At 51.0% G+C, this 25,637-nt stretch overlaps 1 protein-coding gene across 5 annotated transcripts in view; it reads left to right on the top strand.

Moving 5' to 3' along the window:
- The window catches only part of ASMTL (acetylserotonin O-methyltransferase like), a 40,681-nt gene continuing 15,044 nt past the window's right edge, over positions 1-25,637 (top strand). For 3 of the 5 annotated variants that reach the window (XM_030808643.1, XM_030808644.1, XM_030808646.1), the window contains exons 1-8: positions 1-220; positions 6,792-6,923; positions 9,871-9,918; positions 13,155-13,219; positions 13,981-14,042; positions 16,989-17,097; positions 20,102-20,474; positions 22,487-22,649. In XM_030808643.1, coding sequence (XP_030664503.1) covers positions 128-220; positions 6,792-6,923; positions 9,871-9,918; positions 13,155-13,219; positions 13,981-14,042; positions 16,989-17,097; positions 20,102-20,474; positions 22,487-22,649 — 1,045 coding nt within the window. In that variant the 5' untranslated portion in view covers positions 1-127. The remainder of the gene's footprint in view (positions 221-6,791; positions 6,924-9,870; positions 9,919-13,154; positions 13,220-13,980; positions 14,043-16,988; positions 17,098-20,101; positions 20,475-22,486; positions 22,650-25,637) is intronic. The other 2 variants (XM_030808645.1, XM_030808647.1) reach the window with 1 other exon arrangement.

Here is a 25,637-nt window from a genome sequence, read left to right on the forward strand (position 1 = left end):
TCGCGGAGGCGGGCGGGGGCGTGGCCTCGGGGAGCGGGACTCTGGACGCAGCTTTTTGCAGCCGCGCTGCGCGCACCGCGGGCTCCGGGCTCAGATTTGCGGACGCCCGGCTCGTGGCGTGGACGCCATGGTGCTGTGCCCGGTGATTGGGAAGCTGCTGCACAAGCGCGTGGTGCTGGCCAGCGCCTCCCCACGCCGTCAGGAGATCCTCAGCAACGCGGTGCGGCCTGGGCCTGGGCGGCGCAGGGGACCGGGGACGGAGGGGCTGAACCGAGGAGGGCCCAGCGACTCAGGAACCCTAGGGATAGGGATGGGAGAGTGACCTGAGACCCTTAGGGATGGGGGAGGGTAGAGTGTCCCGGGACCTCCAGGGATAGGGTTGGGGCGAGTGACCCGGAACCTCTAGGGATGGGGGAGGGGAGCGTAACCCGGAACCCCCTAGGGATGGGGGTGGGGAGTGACCTGGGACCCCTTAAGGATGGGGGAGGGGAGCGTAACCCGGGACCCCAAAGAATGGGGAGGATAGAGTGACCCAGGACCGCTAGGGGTGGGGACAGCAGAGTGACCCCAGAGCCCCACGGATGGGGATGAGGAGAGTAACCCGGGACCCCCAGGCATGGGGATGGGGATGGGGAGACTAACCCGGGACCTCCAGGCGTGGGGATGGGGAGACAAATCCGGGACCCCCAGGTATGGGGATGGGGAGAGTGAGCCGAGACCTCCAGGCATGGGGATGGGGAGACTAACCCGGGACCCCTAGGAATGGGGAGGGCAGAGTGACCCAGAACCCCTAGGCATGAGGTTGGGGAGAGTGATCCAGAACCCCCTAGGAATGGGGAGGGCAGAGTAACCCAGGACCCCCTTAGGAATGGGGGAGGGGAGAGTGGCCCGGGACCCCTAGGGATGGGGGTGGGGAGAGTAACCCGGAATCCCCTAGGGACGGGGGAGGGGAGAGTGGCCTGGGATGCCTAGGGATGGGGGAGAGTAGAGTGACCCGGGACCCCTAGGCATGGGGGAGGGGAGAGTGACCCAGAACCCCCTAGGAATGGGGAGGGCAGAGTAACCCAGGACCCCCCTAGGAATGGGGGAGGGGAGAGTAGACTGGGACCCCTAGGGATGGGGATGGGGAGAGTAACCCAGAACCCCCGAGGGATGGGGGAGGGTAGAGTGGCCCGGGACCCCTAGGGATGGGGGAGAGTAGAGTGACCCGCGACCCCTAGGGATGGGGCAGGGTAGAGTAACCCGGGATCCCTAGGGATGGGGGAGGGTAGAATGACCCAGAACCCCCTAGGCATGGGGGAGGGGAGAGTGACCCAGGACCCCCTAGGAATGGGGAGGGCAGAGTGACCCACGACCCCCTAGGGATGGGGGAGGGTAGAGTAACCCAGGATCCCTAGGCATGGGGTTGGGGAGAGTGACCCGGAATCCCTTAGGAATGGGGGAGGGGAGAGTGGCCTGGTACCCCTAGGGATGGGGGTGGGGAGAATAACCCGGGACCCCCTAGGGATGGGGGAGGGGAGAGTAACCCAGAAGCCCTGAGGGATGGGGGAGGGGAGAGTGACCCAGGACCCCTAGGGATGGGGGAGGGGAGTGACCTGGGACCCCTAGGGATTGAGGAGGTGAGTGACTCAGGACTTTTAGGGATGGAGTGGGCCCTGTGACTGAAGGTTGGACTTTGTAGCTGGGGTATGGGAAGTGTTTCCTGGTGCCCCCGTGAGGATCTTATTGCGGGTGGCAGGACGCCTAGGCAGTGGGTGTCTGCCTCTCTCTGGAGCCCTAATCACATGGAGGAGAGGGTCTAGTGATGAAGGGATAGTTACTCATGATGGGGGGTAGTTACTGGTGACAGGGGGATAGTTATAGGTGATGTGGGATAGTTACTGGTGATGGGAGATAGTTACTGTTGACGGAAGGATAGTTACTGGTGATGGGAGATAGTTACTGTTGATGGAAGGATAGTTACTGGTGATGGGGGATAGTTACTGGTGATGGGGGGTAGTTAACTGGTGATGAGGGATAGTTATTGGTGGTGGGGGGTAGTTACTGGTGATGGGAGGATAGTTACTGGTGATGGGGGTTAGTTACTGGTGATGGTGGGATAGTTACTGGGTTTGATAATGGGGCATAGTTACTGGTGATGTGAGGTAGTTACTGGTGATGTGGGGTAGTTACTGCTGATGAGGGATAGTTACTGGTGATGGGAGATAGTTACTGGTGATGGTGGGATAGTTACTGGGTTTGATGATGGGGCATAGTTACTGGTGATGGGGAGTAGTTACTGGTGATGAGGGATAGTTACTGGTGATGGGAGATAGTTACTGGTGATGGGAGATAGTTACTGGTGATGGGAGATAGTTACTGGTGATGAGGGATAGTTACTGGTGGTGGGGGGTAGTTACTCGTGATGATGGGGCATAGTTACTGGTGATGGGGGTAGTTACTGGTGATGTGAGGTAGTTACTGGTGATGGGAGATAGTTACTGGTGATGGGAGATAGTTACTGGTGATGAGGGATAGTTACTGGTGATGGGAGATAGTTACTGGTGATGAGGGATAGTTAGTGGTGGTAGGGAGTAGTTACTGGTGGTGGGGGGTAGTTACTCGTGATGATGGGGCATAGTTACTGGTGATGGGGGGTAGTTACTGGTGATGTGAGGTAGTTACTGGTGATGGCAGAAAAGTTACTGGTGATGGTAGGGTAGTTACTGGTGGCCTATGGATAGTGCAGTGGGGCAGGAGTCTACTCTTGGGGACTAAGGACTGGAAGTCAGGTGGCCTGGGAGGGGGGACACCACGTGCCTGGTCCTAGTGAGGGGATGAGAGTGGTCGGGGTGCCTTACAGAAGGCAAGGGTCTCCATGACTGGGGGTGACGGGGCATAGGGCAGGGGTCTGTGTGATCTGGGGTTGAGATCTGCAGGGCAGGTCCGGGCTTGGTGACTACTGCCCTGAAGACCAGGATGGGCATCAGGGCCAGGATCTGGGGTCACCTTCAAGAGGTGAGAAGGGCTGAGGAGGGTATAAGAGTTGAAGAAAGATGAAAGAAGAAAAGCAGCTTCACAGTCAAAGACGGGTTTATTTTGGAGAACAAGCCTGAGCAGGGCTTCTGGCTGAGTTAGGTCAGGAGCAGAACGTTCTCTCTTACAGACTAAGGGCATTTAAGGGTTTAGGAAGGGGAATCTTATCGCAGGCTCGGTATGTTTCTGTGTGAGGCAAAGTTGACTGAAGGGTTGGAATGTCTCTGGTCTGAGGGGAGGTTATCTTGGGCTTGGGATGTTTCTGGTCAGAGGCGGTTTATTTCAGGGTTTGACTGTTTTTGATCATGCTGACATTAGCCATTAGGCTGATGTTTTGGGGCTGGTTGTAGGCAGTTTTTAATCAAGGGAACTTAAAATGGCGGTGCTTGTCCAAGATGGTGGTGTGTGTCCAAGATGGTGGTGTGTGTCAAAGATGGCCATGCATGTCCAAGATGGCAGTGCTGTCCAAGATGTGTGTGTCCAAGATGGCGTGCTTATCCAAGATGCTGTGTGTTATCCAAGATGGTGGTGTGTGTCCAAGATGGTGTGTCTCCAAGATGGTGGTGCTTATCCAAGATAGTGGTGTGTGTCCAAGATGGCGGTGTGTGTCCAAGATGGTGGTGCTTATCCAAGATGGTGGTGTGTGTCCAAGATGGTGTGTGTCCAAGATGGTGGTGCTTATCCAAGATGGCAGTGTGTGTCCAAGATGGTGTGTGTCCAAGACGGTGGTGCTTATCGAAGATGGCGGTGTGTGTCCAAGATGGCGGTGCTTGTCCAAGATGGTGGTGTGTGTCCAGATGGTGCTGTGTGTCAAAGATGGCCATGCATGTCCAGGATGGCAGTGCTTCTCCAAGATGTGTGTGTCCAAGACGGTGGTGTGTGTCCAAGATGGTGTGTCTCCAAGATGGTGGTGCTTATCCAAGATGGCGGTGTGTGTCCAAGATGGCGGTGTGTGTCCAAGATGGTGGTGCTTATCCAAGATGGCAGTGTGTGTCCAAGATGGTGTGTCTCCAAGATGGTGGTGCTTACCCAAGATGGCGGTGTGTGTCCAAGATGGTGTGTCTCCAAGACGGTGGTGCTTATCCAAGGTGGCGGTGTGTGTCCAAGATGGCGGTGTGTGTCCAAGACGGTGGTGCTTATCCAAGATGGTGGTGTGTGTCCAAGATGGTGGTGTGTGTCCAAGATGGTGTGTCTCCAAGATGGTGGTGCTTACCCAAGATGGCGGTGTGTGTCCAAGATGGTGTGTGTCCAAGATGGTGGTGCTTATCCAAGATGGCGGTGTGTGTCCAAGATGGTGTGTGTCCAAGACGGTGGTGCTTACCCAAGATGGCGATGTGTGTCCAAGATGGGTATGGTCCAGATGGCGTGGTGTCCAAGATGATGGTGTGTGTCCAAGATGGTGTGTGTCCAAGATGGTGTGTCCAAGATGGTGGTGCTTATCCAAGATGGCGTGTGTGTCCAAGATGGGGTGTGGTGTCCAAGATGGGTGTGTGTCCAAGATGGTGGTGCTTTCCAAGATGGCGGTGTGTGTCCAAGATGGTGTGTTCCAAGATGGTGGTGCTTCCAAGATGGCGGTGTGTCCAAGATGGTGTGTGGTGTTCCAAGATGGCGGTGTGTGTCCAAGATGGTGTGTCTCCAAGATGGTGGTGCTTATCCAAGATGGCGGTGTGTGTCCAAGATGGGGTGTCCAAATGGTGGTGTGTCCAAGATGGTGTGTCTCCAAGATGGTGGTGCTTACCCAAGATGCGGTGTGTGTCCAAGATGGTGTGTGTCCAAGACGGTGGTGCTTACCAAGATGGCGGTGTGTGTCCAAGATGGCGTATGGGTCCAAGATGGCAGTGTGTGTCCAAGATGATGGTGTGTGTCCAAGATGGTGGTGTGTGTCCAAGATGGTGTGTCTCCAAGATGGTGGTGCTTATCCAAGATGGCGATGTGTGTCCAAGATGGTGTGTGTCCAAGATGGTGGTGCTTACCCAAGATGGCGGTGTGTGTCCAAGATGGTGTGTCTCCAAGATGGTGGTGCTTATCCAAGATGGCGGTGTGTGTCCAAGATGGTGTGTCTCCAAGATGGTGGTGCTTATCCAAGATGGCGGTGTGTGTCCAAGATGGCGGTGTGTGTCCAACATGGTGGTGTGTGTCCAAGATGGTGTGTCTCCAAGATGGTGTGCTTACCCAAGATGGCGGTGTGTGTCCAAGATGGTGTGTGTCCAAGACGGTGGTGCTTACCCAAGATGGCGGTGTGTGTCCAAGATGGCGTTATGGGTCCAAGATGGCAGTGTGTGTCCAAGATGATGGTGTGTGTCCAAGATGGTGGTGCTTATCGAAGATGGCAGTGTGTATCCAAGATGGTGTGTGTCCAAGATGGTGCTGCTTATCCAAGATGGTGGTGTGTGTCCAAGATGGTGTGTGTCCAAGATGGTGGTGCTTATCGAAGATGGCGGTGTGTATCCAAGATGGCGGTGTGTGTCCATGATCGCGGTGCTTGTCCGAGATGGTGGTGCTTGTCCAAGATGGCGGTGTGTGCTCGATGGCCAAGATGGCGGTGTGTGCTCGATGGCCAAGATGGTGGTGTGTGTCCATGATGGTAGTGTGTGTCCATGATGGTGGTGTGTGTCCATGATGGCGGTGTGTGTCCTCGATGCCAAGATGGTGGTGTGTGTCCACGATGGCAGTGTTTGTCCACAATGGCGGTGTCTGTCCATGATGGCAGTGTGTGTCCACGATGGCGGTGTCTGTCCAGATGGTGGTGCATGTCCACAATGGTGGTGTGTCCAGATGGCAGTGTTGTCCAAGATGGCGGTGTGTGTCCAAGATGGCGGTGTCTGTCCAAGATGGCGGTGTCTGTCCAAGATGGGTGTGTGTCCACGATGGCGGTGTGTGTCCACGATGCGGTGTGTCCATGATGGCGGTGTGTGTCCACGATGGCGGTGTGTCCAAGATGGAGTGTCTGTCCAAGATGGCGGTGTGTCCAAGGCATGTGTGTCCACGATGGCCAGATGGCAGTATGTGTCCAAGATGGGCATGTGTCCCGATGGCGGTGTGTGTCCAAGATGGGGTGTCTGTCCAAGATGGCGGTGTGTGTCCAAGATGGGGTGTCTGTCCAAGATGGAGGTGTGTGTCCACGATGGTGGTGTGTGTCCCAGATGGCGGTGTGTGTCCCAGATGGCGATGCTTCTGCTCTGTCAGAGGGGAGATGCGGAGTTCCCTGGGCCCTGGCAGGGTGTGGCAGCCAGGGGCAACCCCACTGGGGGCATTTACCACCATCATTCCTGACCCCACAGTCTCTGCGGGGGTCACTACCTCTAGGCCAGGCCTCCCCAGGGACGGTGTCATCTCTTCCTAGGTACCAGGGATTGATTTAGAGCCGTCATTGCTTCCCTTCCCACAGCCATCATTGCTGGCATTTTTCCGGAATTTCCTGTGGGCAGGATGGTTTTAGTACTCTGCCCCAACCTTCAGGTCTCTGGGAACCCTCTGACACTGTTGGCTCGTGGGTTCAGGGCCCAAGTCAATACTTCTCTGCTGGCCTATTTGTTCCTGGCTTCTTCCTTTGCCAGTCTCTTCTGTTGAGAGCCAAGAAGGCCACTGGTCAGTCCCCAAAGGCCCCTGGTGAGTCCCCAGCTCCCAGCCACACTTAGGGAAAGCTCTGCAGATGGATGAGCTCACCCAGGAGAGGGTCAGGGAGTATAGCAAACGTCTCCTGCAAACCTTGCACGTCCCACTCACTTTTCTTAGGGTCTTTTGTCGACCCTCCTGACCCCTTTCTCCTGTTGCAGGGTCTCAGGTTTGAGGTGTTCCCCTCCAAGTTTAAAGAGAAGCTGGACAAAGCCTCCTTCGTCACTCCATATGCGTACGCCATGGAGACCGCCAAGCAGAAGGCCCTGGAGGTGGCCACCCGGATGCACCAGGCAAGGGGCCCCTGCCCTTCGGCCCTCATGAAAATTCCTTTGCTACGATGAGGGGATTTGCAGGTGGTAAATATACATGATACAAATAAACGTCATTCAGAAGATGCAATTGGTGCCACAGTTTAGCTATTACTATGTTATAATATAATGCAGTATTGCAAGGAACCTAATAGTATCATTTACGATATAGAATTAATGTAGCTTATATGTTACTATGTGTTATGATATTCTCTCACAATTGATAGCATAGTATCATTTATGATATAGAATTAATGTAGTTTATCTGTTACTATGCGTTATGGTATTCTCTTGCAATTGATAGCATAGTATCATTTATGATATAGAATTAATGTAGTTTATCTGTTACTAAGCGTTATAATATTCTCTTGCAATTGGTAGCATAGTATCATTTATGATATAGAATTAATGTAGCTTATCTATTACTATGTATTATAATCTCTTGTGACCAGGCGCGGTGGCTCATACCTATAATCCTAGCACTTTGGGAGGCCGAGGCGGGTGGATCACCTGAGGTCAGGAATTCAAGACCAGCCTGACCAACATGGTGAAACCCCGTCTCTACTAAAAATACAAAAATTAGCTGGGCGTGGTGGTGCATGCCTGTAATCCCAGCTACTCGGGAGGCTGAGGCAGGACAATGGCGTGAACCCGGGAGATGGAAGTTGCAGTGAGCCGAGAGCATACCACTGCACTCCAACCTGGGCGACAGAGCAAGACTTTGTCTCCAAAAAATAAAAAATTAAAACAAAAATTGTCTTGCAATTAATATAATAGTCTCGTTGATGATACAGAATTAATGTAGCTTATCTATTACTGTGTATTATGATATTCTCTTGCAATTAATATTATAGTATCATTTATGGTATACAATTAATGTACTGTATTACTATGTGTTGCAATATTCTACAATTAATATAATAGTATTATTTATGATATAGAATTATGTAGCTTATTACTGTGCCACTAATATCAGATTGCAATTAATTAATATAACATCTTTTTTTTTTTTTTTTTTTTGAGACGGAGTCTCGCTCTGTCACCCAGGCTGGGTTTATCTGTTGGCTATATACTACAGTGCAATATACAATTATAATTAATATACTAGTATCATTTAGGATTTAAGATTCATGTAGCTTATCTGTTACTATGTTTGAATATTGCAATTAATACAGTAATATCGGTTCTGACATAGAATTAACATCTATTACTATGTGTTACTGTGTGACAGTATGGAATATACTGTGACAATTAATATAATTGTATCATACCGTAGAATTATGTCATTTATCTGTTACTATATGCTCCTGTGTAATACACTATTATTTTAGTAGAGATGGGGCTTTACCATGTTGGCCAGGCTGGTCTGCAACTCCTGACCTCAGGTGATCCACCTGCCTCAGCCTCCCAAAGTGTTGGGATTACAGGCGTGAGCCACCGCGCCCCGCTGTAATACACTGTTATAATTAATACACTACTGTCATTTAGGATATAGAATTAATGTAGCTTATCAATTACTATATGTTATATAATATATGACTAACATAACATCAGTCACAATATATAAAATTAACATAGCTATTACTGTGTGTTGTAACGTGCTGTTACAATGAATATAATACCATCATTTAGGATACAGAGTTAACGTAGCTTCCCTGTTGCTGTGTGTTACCATGCAATACACCATTGCCATTAATATAAGAAATACATTAGAGGGCCAGGCGCAGTGGCTCACGCCTGTCATCCTAGCACTTTGGGAGGCCGAGGTGGGCGGATCACGAGGTCAGGAGTTCAAGACCATCCTGGCTCACACGGTGAAACCCCGTCTCTACTAAAAACACAAAAAATTAGCCGGGCGTGGTGGCAGGTGCCTGTAGTCCCAGCTACTCCAGAGGCTGAGGCAGGAGAATGGCGTGAACCCGGGAGGCGGAGCTTGCAGTGAGCCGAGGTCACGCCACTGCCCTCCAGCCTGGGTGACAGAGTGAGACTCCGTCTCAAAAAAAAAAAAAAAGAAAGAAATACATTAGCAGTAAGGCTGTTGTGAGTAGTGCTGTGAAGAGAAGAGTATTGATTGTGGGTTTTGGCAGTGCAGAGTTTAGGGAGACCAGTGCTGGGGGGGGTCTAAGGTCAAAGCTGCACGCAGATATCCTGTGACTGCCTGTTGCTCTGAGGCTGCATTTTCAACCTGGATTTCCTTTATCGTCCTAAGTACCTTTTTCTTTTTCTTTCTTTCCTTTTTTTTTGGAGACTGAATCTCACTCTGTCACCCAGGGTGGAGTGCAATGGTGCAACCTTGGCTCACTGCAACTCCGCTTCCCGGGTTCAAGAGATTCTGCTGCCTCAGCCTCCTGAGTAGCTGAGATTACAGGTGCCCGACTAATATTTTGTATTTTTAGTAGAGACGGGGTTTCACCATCTTGGCCAGGCTGGTCTCGAACTCCTGATCTCAGGTGATCCACCCGCCTCCGCCTCCCAGAGTGCTGGGATGACAGCTGTGAGCCACTGCACCTAAGTACCTTTTTCTGAAATTACATTGAACGGATCAAAAACCTTTTGGCCTTAATTCTGGGTAACTCAGGGAGGTTTGGGGCCCCTGAATCAAACCGTACGTGCCCCTCTGGAAGAGCAAAAGCTTACAGAACAGGCATTGTGTTTCCTGTACTGCCCGTGAGATGCTCCGTGAGTGCCTGACCCCTGATCACGCAGCCCCTGTGGGCCCTGGCCTCACCCACGTTCCAGCCCCTGCCGGGCGACCACCTGGGGGACCCACTGGTGTCCTTGCTCATGACCTTGAGCACCCCCAGCTTTACCTTCCAAAGTGGGCCTGGCTTTGCCCCTGCGATGCTGTTTCACGCCCGTACCAGCGGGAAAACTTCTCTGTGCGACCCACGGCATATCACCGCTAAACCAGAATCTGGCTTTCTTGCAGAAGGACCTGCGGACCCCCGACGTGGTCATTGGAGCGGACACAATCGTGGTGAGTGCAGCCAGTGTCGCTCCTTTCTAACGTCCGATTAGGTTTTCATCTGCCTGTTCTGGATGTTCCGGATTGCTCTGAAGACAGCAGTGGACTCGCTTCCGGAAACTCCCATCACAACCTACCAGCAGACGAGGGGCCTAAAGGCACGGGAAGGGGCCAGGGGCCGTGGCTCATCCCTGTCATCTCAGCATTTTGGGAGGCTGAGGCGGGCAGATCACCTTAGGTCATGAGTTCGAGATCAGCCTGACCAACATGGTAAAACCCCATCTCTACTGAAAATACAAAAATTAGCTAGACGTGGTGGCTAATTGATAGTATCATAAATGATACTATGCTATCAATTGCAAGAGAATATTATAACACATAGTAACAGATAAGCTACATTAATTCTGTCTAATATCGGATTGCAATTAATATAACATCATTTATAATATAGAATTATGTAGTTTATCTGTTGCTATATGCTACAATGCAATATTCAATTACAATTAATATACTACTATCATTTAAGATTTAAGATTCATGTAGCTTATCTGTTATTATGTTTGAATATGATATTGCAATTAATATAGTAATATCAGTGCATATCATAAATGATACAGAATACAGACTGCACCTGTACTCCCAGGTACTCAGGAGGCTGAGGCAGGGGAATCGCTTGAACCCAGGAGGCGGAGGTTGCAGTGAGCCGAGATGGTGCCACTGCACTCCAGCCTGGGCGACAGAGCGAGACTCCGCCTCAAAATAAAAAGACACAGGAAGGTACACAGTTCTGGAGGCTAGAAGCCACAAATCAGGGTGTCTGTAGGGTTTGTTCCTTCCAGAGGTACTGAGGAGAAGTTGGTCTTGGTCTGTCTCCAGCTCCTGGAGGCTGTTGGCAACCCAATGTATCCTTTGGCTCATGGCCCTGTGGTTCCTATCTGTGCCTCCATCTCCATGTGGCCTTCTCCCCTCTGGGTGTCTGTGTCCAAATTTTCCCTCTTCTTCTTTTTTTTCTTTTTCTTTTTTTTGAGACAGAGTCTCACTGTGTTGCCCAGGCTGGAGGACAGTGGTATGATCTTGGCTCACCGTGACCTCTGCCTCCCTGGTTCAAGCGATTCTCCTGCCTCCTGAGTAGCTGGGATGACAGGCACCCGCCACCACGCCCGGCTAATTTTTGTATTTTTAGTAGAGACGGGGTTTCACCATGTTGGCCAGGCTGGTCTCAAACTCCTGACCTCAAGTGATCCACCCGCCTCAGCCTCCCAAAGTGCTGGGATTATAGGCGTGAGCCACAGCGCCCGGCTGAAATTTTCCCCTTCTTATAACAACACCACTCATAAACTGCCCACCCTAATTCTGTCCAACCGCATCTTAATTACATTGGCAAAGATCCATTTCTCTTTTCTTTTTGAGACAGAGTCTCACTCTGTCGCCGCAGCTGGAGTACAGCGGCATGATCTCAGCTCTTGGCAACCTCCACCTCCCGAGTTTAAATGATTCTCCTGCCTCAGCCTCCCGAGTAGCAGGGACTACAGGTGTGCGCCACCACGCGTGGCTAATTTTTTTGTATTTTTAGTAGAGACGGGGTTTCACCATGTTGGACAGGATGGTCTCGAACTGTTGACCTCGTGATCCGCCCACCTCGGCCTCCCAAAGTGCTGGGATTACAGGCATGAGCCACCACGCCCAGCCCATGTCTGTTGTTTATAAGCCACCCAGTCTATGGTGTTCTGTGATAGCAGCCTGAAATGGACTAAGACATCCCATAAGAAGAGGAGATGAGGACACAGGCACACACAGAGGGACAATCACGTGAGGACAGAGAAAAGATGGCGTCTACAAGCCCGAGAGAGAGGCCTCAGGAGGAACCAGCCCTGCCCACACCTTGATCTCGCCCTTCCAATCTCCACGACCGTAGGAGAATAAATTTCTGTAGTTTAAGCCACCCGGGTTATAGGACTTCGCTATGGTGGCCCGGTCAGACTAATACATCTACTTTTAAGTACATACCCAAAAGGATTTAAAACAGGTGTTCCACCAAAAACTTCTACATGAACGTTCACAGCAGCACTATTCACAACAGCTAAAGGGGAGAAACAGCTTAAGTGTCCGTCAGTGGATAAATGGGTAATTACATAGTCCATCCACACACAGTGGAATACTACGCAGCCATGAACAGGAACGAGGCTGGCTGGGCACGGTGGCTCACGCCTGTAATCCCAGCACTTTGGGAGGCTGAGGTGGGCGAATCACCTGAGGTCAGGAGTTTGAGAGCACCCTGGCCCAACGAGGCGAAACCCCGTCTGTACTAAAAATACAAAAATTAGCTGGGCGTGGTGGTGGGCACCTGTCATCCCAGCACTTTGGGAGGCCGAGGCAGGTGGATCACGAGGTCCAGAGATCAAGACTATCGTAGCTACCATGGTGAAACCCCGTCTCTACTAAAAATACAAAAAATTAGCCGGGCGTGGTGGCGGGCGCCTATAGTCCCAGCTACTGGGGAGGCTGACGCAGGAGAATGGCGTGAACCCAGGAGCAGAGCTTGCAGTGAGCCGAGATTGCGCCACTGCACTCCAGCCTGGGCGACAGAGCGAGACTCTGTCTCAAAAAATAAATAAATAAATAAATAATAATGAAAATTAGCCGGGCATGGTGGTGGCGCATGCCTGTAATCCCAGCTACTAGGGAGGCTGAGGCAGGAGAATCACTTGAACCCTGGAGGCGGAGGTTGCAGTGAGCCGAGACTGCGCCACTGCACTCCATCCTGGGCGACAGAGTGAGACTCCATCTCAAAAAAAAAAAAAAAAAAGAAAAGGAACAAGTCTGCGAAACAGGCTGCAACATGGATGAACGTTGAGGACGTCACACTCAGTGACAGAATCCAGCCACGGAGGACCACACATTGCCGGATTCCATTACTACGCCATGTCTGCCACAGGCAAACGCACAGTGAAAGAAAGAGGATGGGTGGTTACCAGGATCTGGGGAGGGCCCTTGGGGAGGGACAGCTGCATGGGGACAGGGTCTCCTTCTGGAGTGAACAGAACATTCTGGAACCAGAACATTCTGGAACCAGGCAGGTAGGGGTGGTACAACATGATAACTCCGGTTAGTTGTTTGAAACGGCGACTCTCAGGACGTGTCAACTTCATTTCCATAAAACAAGTGACTTCTGTGAATGGGACTGTGGGGCTTGCACAGGCCTGACTTAGGCAGGGGAACCAACTCCCTCCGTTCCCTTCCTCTCGCAGACGGTCGGGGGGCTGATTCTGGAGAAGCCGGTGGACAAGCAGGACGCCCACAGGATGCTGTCCCTGTAAGCACCGTGTTGGCCTCAGAGCCGTCTGGGGTTCTGGGCCACAGAGTAGCTGTGATATCCGGCCGGGTGTCCTGGGGAGCAGGGTGGATCTGTCTCAGCTCTGCCGTCCGAGCTTTTTGGTCTGTGCTCGTCTGTCTGAGCTGTGCTGTCTCGGGTGCGCTGTGTGAGCTCATCTGTCTGATCTGTGCTGTGTGAGCTCTGCTGTGTGAGTTGTGCTGTCTGAGCTGTGCTCCGTGAGCTGTGCTGTCTGAGCCGTGCTGTGTGAGCTGTGTTGTCTGAGCTCTGCTCTCTGAGCTATGTAGGGAGGCAGGCACTATCCCTCCATGCTCATCCTTCTCTAGGATTCTGCAGCACTGATCCCAGAGTGTCTCATGCCCACTGCAGACTGTTGGGGTCACGAGAAGTTGGCAGTGCCCTGTCCTTCCCACTGGGCGTCCTGCATCTGATCCCATAGGCTGGCACCTCATTGCCATCCCAGGACATGGAAGAGACGCACCCCCCGCCTGCCATAGGCCCAGCTGAGAGCTGCCTGGCCTGGGGCCTCCCGTCAGGACCACTGCTGGTGGGATTTGTGACCCCTTCCCCGGCCTCTCCGTAAAGGTTTCCCTGGAGACCCCACAGCGGGACGATCGGGGAGAAGAGGTTGGGGACGGAGCCAGGACCAAGGATGCCTTGCTGCCTCCCTGGTTTTGAGAAACTCGTTTTGTAGCTCCCACGGGTCACAGCACGGTCACGTGGTCACCGCTTGTGTCTTGCAGGTTGAGCGGGAGAGAACACAGCGTGTTCACAGGCGTCGCGATTGTCCAGTGCTCCAGCAAAGGTAACCGCAGCCCGGGGATCGGGTTCCCCCAGAGGCCGCAACAAGAACCTGGGACATTCTCGGGACCCTGGGCTTGAGGGGGGAGGAGGACAGTCGCCCACCCCCATCCCCAGAGGGGTTTGTGCCTATGTCCTGCTTGAGAAAGTTGTCGGCGGATTTGGAAGAGTGTGTAGGACGAAGGAAGATGTGTGGTTTGTCTTTTTCTTCTTTTTTTTTTTTTTTGAGATGGAGTCTCGCTGTCTTACCCAGGCTGGAGTGCAGTGGCACAATCTCAGCTCAGTGCAACCTCTGCCTCCCAAGTTCGAGTGAGATCCTTCTGCCTCAGTAGCTGGGATTACAGGCACCCGCCACCATGGCCGGCTAATTTTTGTATTTTTAGTAGAGACGGGGTTTCTCCATGTTGGTCAGGCTGGTCTCGAACTCCTGACCTCAGGTGATCCACCTGCCTCAGTGTCCCAAAGTGTTGGGATTACAGGTGTGAGCCACCACGCCCAGGCTATTTTGCCGTTTTCTTTTTTCTTTTTTTTTTTTTTTTGAGACGGAGTCTCACTCTGTCACCCAGGCTGGAGTGCAGAGGTGCAATCTGAGCTCACTGCAACCCCCGCCTCCTGGGTTCAAGCAGTTCTCCTGCCTCAGCCTTCTGAGTAGCTGGGATTATAGGTGCCTGCCACCGTGCCTGGTTAACTTCTGTATTTTTAATAGAGACAGGTTTCACCACATTGGTCAGGCTGGTCTCGAACTCTTGACCTCAGGTGATCCATCGGCCTCAGCCTCCCAAAGTGCTGGGATTACAGGCGTGAACTACTGTGCCCGGCCTTTCTTTTTCTTTTTTTTTTTTTTTTTTTTTTTTTTGAGACAGGGTCTCCCTCTGTCACCCATGGCTGGAGTGCAGTGGTGTGATCATAGCTCACTGCAGCCTCAACCTCCTGGGCTCCAGCAATCCTCCTGCCTCAGCCTCTAGAGTCACAGAGACTACAGGCACACGCCACCACACCTGGCTCATAGGTGGGGTCTTGCTATGTTGCCCAGACTGGTCTGGAACTCCTGGGCTGAAGAAATCCTTCCATCTCAGCCTCCCAAAGTGCTGGGACTGCAGGTGTGCACCATGGCGCCCGGCCCAGGCAGTTCTCTCACCATATTGCTGGGACTGCAGGTGTGCACCAACCCATTCCCAGCTTGTTGGCGGACACCAGGAGGCCTCGTAGAATTCAGTCAGTTCTGACACTAGCCGTCGCAGTTAGCGCAGACCCCACAGGTGAAGGGCGGGGTTCCATGGGACCTCCCCGCGAAGACGCCAGCCCCATATCCCTGGGCACACCTGTACTTTTCTGACCTACCTGCTGCTCACTGGGGGGTTCCTCCAAGCACCTGCTCAGGTTGGGTCATTTGCTCGAGGGGCTCACAGAACTCAGGGCAGCACTTTCCTTCCCAGGTTGCGCGTTTGTGACGAAGGAGCAGGTCAGGGAGTGTCAGACAGAAGCCAGGCACAGTGCGGGGTGCCGGGTGCAGGAAGTATGCAGCCTCCATGCCCACCGTGGCACAGCTCCCCCCACACCCTTACGTGTTCACCCACCAGAAGCTCCCTGAACCCTGTCCTTCTGGGTTTCTCTTTTGAGACGGAGTCTCGCTGTGTCGCCCAGGCTAGAGCACACTGGTGCCATCTCGGCTCACTGCAAGCTCCGCCTCCCAGGTTCACGCCATTCTCCTGCCTCAGCCTCCCGAGTAGCTGGGACTGCAGGCACCTGTCACCACACCTGGCTGATTTTTTCTATTTTTTTTTTTTTAGCAGAGACAGGGTTTCACCGTGTCAGCCACGATGCTCTCGATCTCCTGACCTCATGATCCGCCCACCTCGGCCTCCCAAAGTGCTGGGATAACAGGCGTGAGCCACCGCGCCCGGCCCCTTCTCGGTCTCTTAAAAGGCCAAGATTAATCACATCAGCCGCTACTGGGGAGCAAACTCCATCTGCCAAACCTCCCACCCGCAAATCCCTGGCAGGTTCCCATGAGAACCAGAGCCTGCCCTTTCCCAAAGTCCCCTCATTAACATAAGCTCCCCTGTGGATGAAGGGGTTTGTCACCACACAGCAAAACGCCTGCTTTCGCTCCTGTCACTCAACAGATTTCCCGGGATTCGGGGGCGCTGTGTCCGGACCCTGAGGCAGAGACCAAACATCTGTTTATTTTTTATTTATTTATTTATTTAGAGACAGAGTCTCGCTCTGTCACCCAGGCTGCAGTACAGTGGCGCCATCTCTGCTCACTGCAACCTCCACCTTCCGGGTTCAAGCGATTCTCCTGCCTCAGCCTCCCAAGTAGCTGGGATGACAGGCACGCGCCACCACACCCAGCTGATTTTTGTATTTTCAGTAGAGATGGGGTTTGGCCAGGCTGGTCTTGAACCCCTGGCCTCTGGTGATCCACACCCGCCTCGGCCTCCCAAAGTGCTGTTTGTTTGTTTTTTTTTTTTTTAGAGGTGGAGTCTCGCTCTGTTGCCCAGGCTGGAGTGCAGTGGGGCGATCTCGGCTCACTGCAAGCTCTGCCTCCTGGGTTCACCTCCACCTCACCTGGAGGTTCACCATTCTCCTACCTCAGCCTCCTGAGTAGCTGGGACTACAGGCACCCGCCACCACGCCCGGCTAATTTTTTTGTATTTTTAGTAGAGACGGGGTTTCACCACGTTAGCCAGACTGGTCTCAAACTCCTGACCTCGTGATCCGCCCACCTCGGCCTCCCAAAGTGCTGGGATTACAGGCATGAGCCACCGCGCCTGGCCCCTTTCTCTCTTTTCTTGTCTGAAATGAACCTTATTCCCCCATGAACCATCCATATCTGAACTGTGTGCTACGCTCGAGTACACACCTCCACAGCACAGCCATGCAGCTGTCAGGGCACGGAGGTGACAAGCTGGCGTCCACACTCATCCCCAGGGCTCTGTCCTTGCAGACCATCAGCTGGACACCAGGGTCTCGGAATTCTACGAGGAAACGAAGGTGAAGTTCTCGGAGCTGTCTGAGGAGCTTCTCTGGGAATACATCCACAGTGGGGAGCCCATGTGAGTCTCGGGGGCGGTGGGGGGACGGGGGACACGTATGGAAGCCTGGCCACCCTCACACATGGGGTGTCCCACCCAGCCTTTGGGAAAGAAGGAGGCCCTGCTGCTGAGGCCGTGTGGCAGACGGAGAGTCGCCCGCCTCAGAAGCACAAACCCTTCACCCCCACACTGATCCATGGAGGCTCAAAGAGCCAAACTCGCAGGACAGAGAGGGGCAGGGTGGGAGCCAACGCTGGGCTGCGGTGGGGACTGGGGAGGTGCTGGGCAGGGGTACAGAAGTTCACGCGGTGGGAGGAGGAGACCCCAGTGGTCTGTGCCCAGGACGCTGGCTGCAATTAGCACGAATAAACTGTGTGATGCAAAGTCACCCTAAGAGGTGATCCCGTCATCCCTTCCAAAGATCGGTGAGTGTGGGAGCTATGCCTGCACCCATCAGCTTCACTTCATCATCCACCATTTGCATTTATATGTATTATATTTATCTACATCATATATAATGTCTACATAATTATACATTATATCATGTAACATGATATAATTATATTTATAATTATATATAATTTATGTATTCCACATTATATATTCTATTAATTATATATAATTATACATTATACAAATTATACATTATATATTTTATATACTGTAATAGATTATACTGTAATATATATAACCATATTACATCCAGATTATAATATAGATTATATATTAATAATTTTGATTGATATTTAATGATTAATTTTTAATGATTAATTTTAATATTAAGTAATGATTAATATTAATGTAATATGATTATATACCATTATAATACTGTTATAATAGATTATATGATAGGTTATATAACTGTTAGATTATATAATAGGTAGTTATAATAGATATATATAATCAATTATATAATAATTATATATAATTATAAAATAATCGATTATGTATTATAATAAAATAATTATATGTTATATAATTATATATTATATGATTTATATATTGTATAATTATATAATTATATATTATATAATTATTATATATTATATGATTATATTTTATTTATATAATATAGAATTATATATGAATATGATATGGATAATATATAATATGTATTAAGTATGATTAATATGTAACTGCATATTAATACATATTACATAATTAGTATAAAGTGTGTGATTATATGTAAATTATATATTAATTAAATATATGTAACTATACATATTAATTATATATAACATAATACATTATGTTATATAAGTATATAATTATATAAAATATATTTTCATATTATAAACATATATAAAATATATAAATATATGTATATAAATACATTTGTATAAAATGTTTATTTCATATATTTATATAAATAGTTTTGTTATTTTTTTCTGAGACAGGGTCTCACTCTGTCACCCGGGCTGGAGTGCAGCGGCACAGTCATAGCTCACTGCAGCATCAACCTCTCGAGTCAAAATGATCCTCTCACCTCAGCCCCTCTAGTGGCTGGGTGTACAGACGCATACCACCACACCTGGCTAATTGTTTTTGTTTGTTTGTTTGTTTGTTTTTGAGACAGAGTCTCGCTCTGTCGCCCAGGCTGGAGTGCAGTGGCGCGATCTCGGCTCACTGCAAGCTCCGCCCCTCGGGGTTCACGCCATTCTCCTGCCTCAGCCTCCCGAGTAGCTGGGACTACAGGTACCCACCGCCACGCCTGGTGAATTTTTTATTTTTAGTAGAGAAGGGGTTTTGCCATGTTGGCCAGGCTGGTCTCGAACTCCTGACCTCAGGTGATCTGCCTGTCTCAGCCTCCCGAAGCGCTGGGAGCCACCACGCCCAGCCCAACACCTGAACTTTCATACATACTTTAAATGTTTATATACATTTAAAGAAAGACAGGCCGGGCACAGTAGCTCAAGCCAAGACGGGAGGATCACTTGAGCCCAGGAGTTCGAGACCAGCCTGGGCAACATGGCGAAACCCCATCTTTACAAAAAATGATAAAACTAGCTGAGAGTGTTGACACACATCTACGTGTGTCCCTGCTACGTGGGAGGCTGAGGTTAGAGCATTTGAGCCCAGAATTTTGAGGGAGCAGTGAAGCAAGAATGTACCACTGCACTTCAGCCTGAACAACAGAGTGAGACCCTGTCTTGAAAAAAAATAAATAGATAAGAAAAAGAGGGCCAGACACGGTGGTTCATGCCTGTAATCCCAGCACTTTGGGAGGCCGAGGCAGGCGGATCACCTGAGGTCCGGAGTTCGAGACCATCGTGGCCAACATGGTGAAACCCCCATCTCCACTAAAAATAGAAAAATTAGCCAGGTGTGGTGGCAGGTGCCTGTAATGCCAGCTACGCAGCAGGCCGAGACAAGAGAATCGCTTGAACCCAGCAGGCGGAGGTTGCAGTGAGCCGAGATTGTGTCACTGCACTCCAGACTGGGCAACAGAGCAAGACTCTGTCTTTTTTAAAAAAAAAAAAAAAAAAAAAGATGAGAGAAGAAGCTCAAGGCTCTTTACAGCCTGTTGACTGTGGTTTAGAAGAACAGTGTGTCTTACTGGAAAATTGCCAGCACACCAGATCTGAAGTATTCTCCTGGGTTCAAGTGATTCTCCTGTCTCAGCCTCCTGGGTAGCTGGGATCACAGGCACCGGCCACAATGCCCGGCTAATTTTTGTATTTTTAGTAGAGACGGGGTTTCACCGTGTTAGCCAGGATGGTCTCGATCTCCTGACCTCGTGATCCGCCCACCTCAGCCTCCCAAAGTGCTGGGATTACAGGTGTGAGCCACCGTGCCCGGCGTTGCCGTGAAATTTTTTTTTTTGAGACACCACAGGCGCCTGCCACCACGCCTGGCTAATTTTTTGTATTTTTTTTTGGTAGAGACGGGGTTTCACCGTGTTAGCCAGGATGGTCTCGATCTCCCAACCTTGTGATCCGCCCGCCTCGGCCTCCCAGCCGTGAAATTTTCAGACCCAGAAACTTTTCTCCCCATTGTCACCTCTTCCCTTCCCCTGCCCACCCAGGGACAAAGCTGGCGGCTACGGGATCCAGGCCTTGGGCGGCATGCTGGTGGAATCTGTACACGGGGACTTCCTGAACGTGGTGGGATTCCCGCTGAACCACTTCTGCAAGCAGCTGGTGGAGCTCTACTACCCGCCCCGCCCGGAGGACCCGTACGGGTCCATCCCGACCGTGGACACCTTTGAAGATCTCAGTGACGTGGAGAGGGGCGGCTCAGAGCCTGCTCAGAGGGACACGGGCAGCCGCGATGAGAAGGCCGAGGCGGGAGCGATGGGACAGGCCACGGCAGAGGCTGAGTGTCACAGGACTCGGGAGACCCTGCCTCCATTCCCGACACGCCTCCTGGAGCTGATTGACGGCTTTAAACTATCGAAGGTACCTGTGTCTGTCTCCTCAGGCCGCATTTCACAAATGACCCTACACACTGAGCTTAAATCAAAGGGAATTTACTTCTCACAGTCCTGGAGGCTGGCAGTCTGAGGTCAGGTTGTATCAGGGCCACGCTTTCTCCGAAAGTTCTAGGAAAGGGTCCTTCCTGCCTCTCCCAGCTCCTGGGGGCTCCAGGCATTGCTGGGCTTGTGGCCGCGTCACTCCAGTGTCTGCCTCCATCTCCATGTGGCCTCATCCTCTGTGTCTGTGTCTCCTCCTCTGTCTCTTACAAGGACACCTGTCATTGGACTTGGAGTCCACCCTTCTTCATGACGATCTCCTCTTGAGATTCTTAATTACATCTGCCAAGACCCCTTTTTAAAACAAGGGCCCATCCACAGATTCTGGGGATCAGGGTATGGACAGATCTTTCAGGACCACAGTTCAGTCCATTACAGTTGTATCTAGTTCTTTCTGGAGGCCCCGGGGGAGGATCCTTCCTGCCTCTCCCAGCTCCTGGGGGCTCCAGGCATCCCTGGGCTTGTGGCCACATTACTCCAGTCTCTGCCTCTGTCTCCACGTGGCTTCCTCCTGTGTCTGTGTCTCTTCTTCCGTCTCTTAGAAGGAAAGCTGTCATTGGATTTTGAGGTCTCCCTAATTCACTGACTCCAACTCATCTGAAGTCCCATAGCTTACGTCTGCAAAGACCCTTTTTTCTTTTTCTTTTTGTTTTTGAGACGGAGTCTGGCTCTGTCATCCAGGCTGGAGTGCAATGGCATGATCTCGGCTCACTGCAACCTCCACCTCCCGGATTCAAGCGATTCTCCTGCCTCAGCCTCCTGCATAACTGGTCCTCCTGAAAGATCTGTCTGTAGCCTGATGCCCAGAATCTGTGAATGGGCCCTTGTTTTAAAAAGGGGTCTTGGCAGATGTAATTAAGAATCTCAAGAGGAGATCCTGAGGAGCCTCCTGATTACAGGCACCCACCACCAAGCCCAGCTAATTTTTGTATATTTAGTAGAGATGGGGTTTCGCTGTGTTGGCCGGGCTGGTCTCGAACTCCTGACCTCAGCTGATCCACCCCCCCTCAGCCTCCTAAAGTGCTGGGATTACAGGTGTGAGCCACCACGCCCGGCCTGAGGCCCCATCTTTGAGCTCTTCTGTTCAGGGGCTCCTCCCGGTGGCATCCTAGAAGGGATGCAGCCCTCCCAACACCAGGGGTCCCTCACAGGGTGTCCTCTGGGAAGCAGAGATGGGGCTGTCAGGTGCAGGAGGGGTGCAGGTTTGGAGACAGGGAGACCAGGCTGATGACACTGCCTGTCATTCATCATCAGGAGAGAGAACACGCAGTGAATAAGGAATCAAGGTGGTTACGGCACATTCCATCTGTGTCTCTAATTTACCAAGTGGTGATTATTAAACCACCACCAGGTGGCTGATAAACAACAGACACTGATTCTCCCACAGTCCTGGAGGCTGGAAGTCCGAGATCCAGGTGTGGGCAGGGCTGGTTCCTCCTGAGGCCTCTCTCCTGGGCTTGGAGATGCCGTCTTCTCCCTGTGTCCTCACAGGCTCGTCCCTCTGTGTGTGTCTGTGTCCTCATCTCCTTTTCTTATAGGGACCCTAGTCCTATTGGATTAGGGTCCACGCAAATGACTTCATTTTACCTGCATCACTTCTTTAAAACCCTGCCTACAAATACAGTCACATCCTGAGGGACTGGGGGGATTAGGAGTTCAACATATGGGTTTTGAACTCAGCCCATATCTGCAGCATGTTGATTTTTCTCCCATGGGCTGGTTTTTCTGCATGATATTCGTTGATGTGCTTTTACCTTGTGTATGCCTTGTTTTTAGTTGGGGATTTGATCCTATAAATCCCCACTGTTCTCTGTGAAACAAGGCTCAGTGGCCAAGTTGTATACTTTCGACAATGTTGGCCTCCATCTTTTGGGTCTGTGGGAGTAAAAAGTACTTGACAAGTGACTTAATGAGTCTCTCTGCACTTGTTTTTAACAGGCCTTATTCACCGCTTGCAAGCTGAAGGTGTTTGATTTGTTAAAAGATGAAGCACCCCAGAAGGCTGCAGATATTGCCAGCAAAGTGGACGCCTCTGCGAGTGGAACGGAGAGGCTTCTGGACGTCTGTGCTGCCATGGGCGTCCTGGAGAAGACAGAGCAAGGTGACAGGGCCCAGCAGGTTTTGCTCTGAGAATCTTTGCAGGTGGAAGTCACTGAGGGAAGGTGACCTGGATCCTGGGCAGAGCGAGGAAGGAGGGCCAGACCTTCTGTCCCTCTGCCCTCAGGAATGCTGCTTTTCCCAAAAGGGTGAGAAGCAGAGGGTGAACAACAGAGAGGGAACAGTGGCGGCTGTGAGCACATAGGAGAAGGGCGACCTCCTTGTGGGCTCTAGTCTCAAAGGGGCTGTATCAGTCCATGTTCTCCTGAGAAACAGAACCCAACAGGGTGCACACAGACATTGATTTACTTGCTTATTTATTTTTATAGACAGATAAGGTGGATGGATGGGTAGACAGATACACAGATAGATGATAAATGCATAGGTACCTTGATATAGATTGACGATACAGAGATGACAGATACATAGATACACAGATGATGGGTAGAGTTGATAGATATATAAATGGATGGATAGATGGATGGATGGTAGGTGGATAGATGGATGGGAGGAAGGATGGATGGATGGATCGATCAATGGATAGATGCATGGATGGGAAGGTGGATGGATGGGTGGGTGGGTGGGTGGATGGAGAAGTGGATTGATAAATGAAAGGGTGGGTAGATGGATGGATGGGTCGATGAATCGGTGGATGAGTAAGTGGATGGATGGGTGGATGGATGAGTGGGTGAGTGGATAGATAGATGGATGGATGTGTGGATGGAAGGGAGGATGACTGGATGGGTAGGTGGGTGAATGGATGTGTGGATGGATGGATGAGTGCGCATGTGGATGGATGGGTGGATGGATGGATGGATAAATGAAAGGTGGGTAGATGGATGGATGGATCAATGAATCGGTGGATGGGTGCACAGATGGGTGGGCAAGTGGATGGGTGGGTGGATGGATGGACGGACGGACAGATGGATGTGTGGATGGATGGGTGAGTGGATGGATGTGTGGACAGATGGATGAGTGGGCATGTGGATGGGTGGGCGTGTGAATGGATGGATGAGTGGATGGATGGGCACATGGCTGGGTGGATGATTGGGAGTGTGGGTGAATAGATGGGTGGATGGATGGATGGATGGATGGATGATTGGATGGGTGGGGGAATGAATGGATAAATGGATGTGGATGGATGGATGCATGCATGGGTGGATGGATCAGTGGATCCATCAGTGGATGGATGGATGGGTAGGTGGGTGGATGGATGAGTGGATGGATGGGTGCATGGCTGGGTGGATGATTGGGAGGGTGGGTGAATAGATGGATGGGTGGGTGGCCAGATGGGTGGCAGGATGGATGATAGATGTATCAGTGGATCACTGGATGGGTAGTTGGGTGGGGGAATGGATGGATGAGTGGGTAGATGGGTGGATGGGTGGGGGAATGCATAGATGAGTGATGGATGGGTGGATGATTAGATGGGTGGGTGGGTGGATAACTAGATGGGTGGGTGAATGGGTAGATGGATGGATGGATGACAATGTGTTTTCTGAATTGAACAGAACTCTTCAGCGTGGTGCTAGAACAGATAGCACATGGCCAAGTCCTTGAGTAGCTTGGGAAGGGCAGGAAGACAGACGACACCTGCGCAGAGGTGGTTGTGCTTCTGTGATTAGGAGACAAAGCATGCACTGGTTGAGGCCCCAAAGGCTGTGCCCTTACCACAGAGACATGACTATATCCTTAGGGGTTGGAACATAGAAGGCAGAATATCTTCCCCAGCTAGAGCAGTTCAGTACCATTCTCCTGTATTGAAAATAATGATGAATAGGCCAGGTGTGGTGGCTCGCATCTGTAATCCCAGCACTTTGGGAGGCCGAGGTGGGCGGATCACGAGGTCAGGAGATCAAGGCCATCCTGGCTAACACGGTGAAACCCCGTCTCTACTTAAAAATACAAAAAATTAGCCGGGCATGGTGGCGGGCGCCTGTAGTCCCAGCTATTCGGGAGGCTGAGGCAGGAGAATGGCATGAACCCAGGAGGCGGAGCTTGCAGTGAGCTGAGATCATGCCACTGCACTCCAGCCTGGGAGACACAGCAAGACTCCATCTCAAAAAAAATAAAAAAAAACTTAAAAAAAGAAAATGATGAATATGGAGAAAGGCTTTTCATCTCTGGCACCATGAAAGCTTGTTCTAACTCTTTTTAACAATGCTTTGTGCAGCTGAGTCCTAGGAGCAGTTCCACATCTGCACAGGCTGCTCCTGCTTCACCATAGGTCTCACCATTTATTCATGATGAAAATAAATGTCATCTATCTGACTATAGCAAACTGTACACTCAGGGTCAGCTCGGTGGGAAAATAATATTTCATCATTAACATGAACACAGGGCTGTTTCTTACACAGGAGGATCGGAGTGGTGCGAGGCCATCTGTTCCCATATATGGGTCTCCACTGACAAGTCCTCCACCTTCCAGCCTCCTTCTGTGGGAGGGGGCATCCTGGAAGGGAGCTTGGGGGCTGGGTCTATGGACAGCTGACCTGGACATGACGTGGGTGGAGGATGAAGTTCCCTGTATCATTTGGGGCTCTCCAGCGTAACAGAACCCCTAGGATATAACTTAGGAAATTTATCTTAAGGACTTCCATGATTGTGCAGGCTGGCAAGTCCAAAATCCACAGGGCAGGCCAGCAGGCTGGAAGCTCAGGCAAGAGCTGCTGCTTCCATCTTCAAGTGGAATTTCTCCTCCAGGAAAGCTCAGTTTGCTTCTGGGGTTTTCAGTGAGCTGGATGAGGCCAGTGCACATTTTGGGGGGTTAATCTCCTTAAAGTCAAACTGATGGTAGATGCAAATGCCAGCTACAGTGCACCTCCACAGCCACACCTAGATGGGTGTTTGCCTGCATAACTGGGAACTTGAGGATGGCCACAACCATGAAGGATCAGCCTCAGTGGGTAACAGTTACAGCAGTCGACAGCTGGGGCGTGGTGGCTGCTGTTTTCCCACCCAGCGGACCTTGAGTGTACGGTTTGCTATAGTC

Source organism: Nomascus leucogenys, unplaced genomic scaffold (assembly GCF_006542625.1).
Source record: "Nomascus leucogenys isolate Asia unplaced genomic scaffold, Asia_NLE_v1 000680F_127822_qpd_obj, whole genome shotgun sequence".
Lineage (NCBI taxonomy): Eukaryota > Metazoa > Chordata > Mammalia > Primates > Hylobatidae > Nomascus > Nomascus leucogenys.